At 40.2% G+C, this 2,156-nt stretch overlaps 1 protein-coding gene across 1 annotated transcript in view; it reads left to right on the plus strand.

Moving 5' to 3' along the window:
• Positions 1–221: 221 nt before the first annotated feature.
• Positions 222–2,156, plus strand: part of LOC103142129 (scavenger receptor cysteine-rich domain-containing group B protein) — a gene marked incomplete at its 5' end in the record, with an annotated part of 6,136 nt that continues 4,201 nt past the window's right edge. Inside the window, one exon of the mRNA XM_016674285.1 lies at positions 222–274. Coding sequence (XP_016529771.1) covers positions 222–274 — 53 coding nt within the window. The remainder of the gene's footprint in view (positions 275–2,156) is intronic.

Raw genomic sequence — 2,156 nt, forward strand, 5'->3', positions numbered from 1 at the left:
AGTAATGATTATTAACCATTATTTAAACTAAATATGAAATATAGAATAAGTTTGTAAGCGAGTTAAGCCAGCTGCTATCTTCCAACCGTTAAAACTTCAGAGTAGTTTCACTGGATTAGGATCATTAGTAAGCAAAAAACAAAAACAAAAACGTAAAACAGAGAAAATAAAAGAATGAATATACTGATCCTGAATAAGTTTTTTTCCTTTCTTTCCTTCAGTCACAGAGAGAATTTCAACTACGAAGCCTACAACAACTACAACAACAACAACTGTAACCACGACTACCCAAACCAAAGGTAGTTTTCCATTTTATGTTCATTGTCTAGGAATAATATTCACATCTTATGATGCTTGACGCAAATGAAACAGTCATCGGTAAGCAACAGCAGGCGATCGGAGAAGAAACGGTCTCCACGCCACAACAAAGTGGGAACCATCTAGATCAGAAAAAGCCATCAAAGAAATCTAAATGTAAGAACAAGAGAAAGGCAGCAGAGAAAGTTGTGTCTGATCTGGAGACCCTCAATAAAGAAAATGTTCCTGGAAAAAACAGTGAACCAGAAGTTTCAGTACCAGAAATTGTTGGGGATCAGGCAGCCATCATCAAAAACGAGAGTCATACAAAAGAAACAGAGATTGCTCAAGCACAGCAGATCAGTGAAGAAGAAACAGTCTCCACAACACAACTAAATGAGGACCACCACAATGAGAAAAGACCATCAAAGAAATCTAAACGTAAAAACAAGAGAAAGGCAGCAGAAAAAGTTGTGTCTGAATTGGAAAACTTCAACAATGATAAAGTTTATGGAGAAAAAAGTGAAAAACAAGAAGTTTCTGTACCAGAAAAAGTTGAAGATCAGACAGTGTCCATCAAAAATGAGGTTCCCACAAATGAAACGGTCATCGGTAAACTTCAGCGGGCAATCGAAGGAGAAACGGTCTCCAAACCACAACAAAATGGGGACCAGCAAGATGAGAACAAACTATCAAAGAAATCTAAATGTAAGATCAAGAGAAAGGCAGCAGAGAAAGTTGTGTCTGAATTGGAAAACCTCAAAAATGACAAAGTTTCTGGAGGAAACCGTGAGCAGCAACAGGTTTCTACCCCAGAAACAGTTGGGGATCAGATAGCCTCCATGATGAGGGACATTCATTTGATTGAAACAGTGATCTCTACCCACCAGCTAATCTCTGAAGAGGTAACAATCTCCGAAATGGAACAAAATGGGGATCAAAAAGTGAAGGAAATGTCATCAAAGAAAGATAAGCATAAGAACAAGAGAAAAGTAGCAGTGAAATCTGTCTGAACTGGAGACCCCGAATAGTGAAAAACATCCTGTAGAAAACGCTGAAGAAGAAGAAGTTTCTGTACCAGAAACGGTCGGGGATGAGACAGCCACCATCATAGTTGAGATCCATAAAAATAAATCAGTGATTGGTGAACCACAGCAGGCGACTGAAGACAAAATGGTCCCTGATATACAGCAGAATGGGGACCAGCAAGATGAGAGAAAACCATCAAAGAAATCTAAACATAAGATCAGGAGAAAGGCAGCAGAGAAAGCTGAACTAGAAACCATCGTAAAGCCAATAGAGACAGATAAAAACTAAGTCCCAAACACCAAGACACCAAAATCTGATTCAGAGGTCATACCAGAGATGCCCCTGATAGTTTCTGAGCAAATAGAGACAGACCTTTGCACCGTTTCAAAAGACCTAACGGTTCCTGTAGTTTCCACAGAAGAGGAGAGAGGCCTAACAGAAGAACTGAGAACAAGATGTAAACCAAGCAACACCTCAGGAACCAGAACCTCAAACAGCTGAAGAGTCAGCAGAGGAGAACAATGTCTGAACCAGGAGAGAGCCCCACGAAAGAGATTCCACTGTGGAGGCGAATTAAAAAAGCTTTAACTCCACCACCTCTGCGCCGGTTCAAAGACAGATGTAAAGTCCATCCAGCATAGAGATCAGCTTATGTCTCAAGTATATTAGATTTGAAAGGATGGTGGAGCCATGTGTGGGTTGGGTGATTGATGGTGATTGGAAAAAGAGCTACTGTTGTTAATTTGGCATTTTAAAATTAAAAAGACAGGACTGCACGGTGGGAAATGTCTCCCCGTGTGTGTGTGTGTGTGTGTGTGTGTGTGTGTGTG

Source organism: Poecilia formosa, unplaced genomic scaffold (assembly GCF_000485575.1).
Source record: "Poecilia formosa unplaced genomic scaffold, Poecilia_formosa-5.1.2 Scaffold93, whole genome shotgun sequence".
NCBI classification, from domain to species: domain Eukaryota; kingdom Metazoa; phylum Chordata; class Actinopteri; order Cyprinodontiformes; family Poeciliidae; genus Poecilia; species Poecilia formosa.